Source organism: Perissodus microlepis, chromosome 11 (genome assembly GCF_051167445.1).
Source record: "Perissodus microlepis isolate ML-2025 ecotype Zambia chromosome 11, ASM5116744v1, whole genome shotgun sequence".
Lineage (NCBI taxonomy): Eukaryota > Metazoa > Chordata > Actinopteri > Cichliformes > Cichlidae > Perissodus > Perissodus microlepis.
This window is the reverse complement of record NC_140471.1, coordinates 36,520,215-36,522,158: the sequence shown is the minus strand read 5'-3', so window position 1 is coordinate 36,522,158 and position 1,944 is coordinate 36,520,215. Positions and strand designations below refer to the sequence as shown.

Below are 1,944 nucleotides of genomic sequence, written 5' to 3'. Positions count from 1 at the left end.
TACTAAAAGACTGAACGCACAATGAAAAGAGCGTTAATGACGTCACGTGCACACTCTCAGAGAGACGGAAACTTGTTTAGCATTAATGTTTTATTTATGACACTGATGTGTTGTTACGCAGTGATTGTGACGTATGTTGCTCTAAGGCAGGGGTGGGCAACTCCAGGCCTCGAGTGCCGGTGTCCTGCAGGTGTTAGATGTGTCCATGATCCATCACAGCTGATTTAAAGTGCTAAATGACTCCTCAGCATTTCTTGAAGTTCTCCAGAGGCCTGGTAATGAACTCATCATTTGATTCAGGTGTGTTGACCCAGGGTGCGATCTAAAACCTGCAGGACACCGGCACTCGAGGCCTGGAGTTGCCTACCCCTGCTCTAAGGAGTTTATCCTAATGGGCATGTCTGAACTTAGAAACAAACACCAGGGGGCGCTGCAGGCTGTGTGTAGTCTTTGTTAAAACTGCACAGATTTAATGTATCAGGATCTTTACCAGGTAGTAAAATGAGAACAGCACATGACATTTTACACCGTGTGGTCGTTTATTCAACAGAATCAAAATGCAGATTCAGTGAAGTTTGAGTTCACGAAGCGGACTGTGTGAACGCTGGAACAACAACATCCACCTGTGACGCTGTCTGGGAGCTTTCACCTGTATCATGAGCTCAGCGGTGAAGAAATCAGGTTTACTGCAGCATCATTCTAATAGAAGCTACGTGGCAGTTGAAGAGGGCGTTGTAGGTTTCTCCTCCACGTTTCACAAAATCAGCAACTTTCTTCCTCCCGTTAAACTGTCTGACCAGGTGAAACACGGGCTGCAGGGAACGCACACTTTAGTATTTTATTCTGCCTCCATACTGCTCATCATTCACTGAAACACACATTTTACTCCACAGAGGAAATATCTTTATGTTCAGCAACTCATCACTCTTTTAAAAATGTCTCTGGCTCAAAGCTTCAGTTCAAACTCTGACTTACCTTCCAGGCTGAGCTCATGTGCCGAGCGCTGGTCACCACCGTGTCAGAGGAGATGCCGTAGTTCTCACCTTTGTGGATCAGCCACTGAGATCCATTAGCGAGCGTCACTCTGAGGGAAGAGAAAACGTAATGAGTCTGACGCTGCGCTCATCAAACATCTGAGAGTCCGAGATTCGAGCTGTCAAAGCGCGTCTGTGAACTCAAGGAAGGAAAGGAACGAATCTGAGGATGTAAGAAGTGCAGCAGTTGGACGCAATCTGAGCCTTTTCAAAGAATAGCAAAGAGTTGTGATGTCAAATGAGAAATGTGATTTACATCCAAAACAAAGCTTCGGCCAGGCCGTGGTTTGTCTTTGTTTTGTAGCAAAGGTTAAAAACGTTTCTAGCCTGAAAACATAAAAACCAGTCTGGGCTCAGATATGATGACCCATCATTGCAGCCGTCAGCAGGAGCTGCTGCAAAGTGGAACTGAAGAAAACTGAAGGAATCTCAGGCAGCGTCTTTTTCTGTGACGACGGTGGATTCAGGATGGACATCAGCAGTAGTGAAAGCAGCAGGTTTTTAAATAAATACGGTGAGCGTGTAGCCTGACCTGACGCCGGTGTGGCTGACCGGTCCAAACGTGGACGAACTGGATCCAAGCGGTCGGACCATCCATTCAGCTTTGTACACTGGAGAGTTGTAGAGATCTGTGAGCTCCTGACCCGACAGGTCGTAGTTGTAGTTGCTGTATCCTCCTGTCAGAAGGAAACGTTGTTAGTTTGATGTAATCTGTGTTCTGTACAATCAGCCACGCAGCTGCTTTTAAACCTCACCACAACATTAGAACTTTTTACCAGACGAGGAGTCCACGGTCACGGCCAGCAGAGTCAGAGTCAGCGCACAGAGGAGCACTTTGAAGGAACCCATCGTGGACGTTTGTCCCGTCACAGCTCAGAGAGACGTTTTATAGTCCTGACAGACTCCCCGC

The 1,944-nt window shown here is 47.0% G+C and overlaps 1 protein-coding gene across 1 annotated transcript; it reads right to left on the bottom strand.

Annotated features, from left to right (window-relative positions):
- Nucleotides 1-515: 515 nt before the first annotated feature.
- On the bottom strand, nucleotides 516-1,944 carry LOC146378462 (uncharacterized). The gene is made up of 4 exons (XM_084944577.1): nucleotides 1,811-1,944; nucleotides 1,567-1,711; nucleotides 976-1,084; nucleotides 516-812 (listed from the first exon to the last, which is right to left on the bottom strand). Exons 1-4 carry the CDS (start codon nucleotides 1,881-1,883, stop codon nucleotides 684-686), a joined length of 456 nt encoding a protein of 151 aa, XP_084800703.1. The 5' UTR covers nucleotides 1,884-1,944; the 3' UTR covers nucleotides 516-683.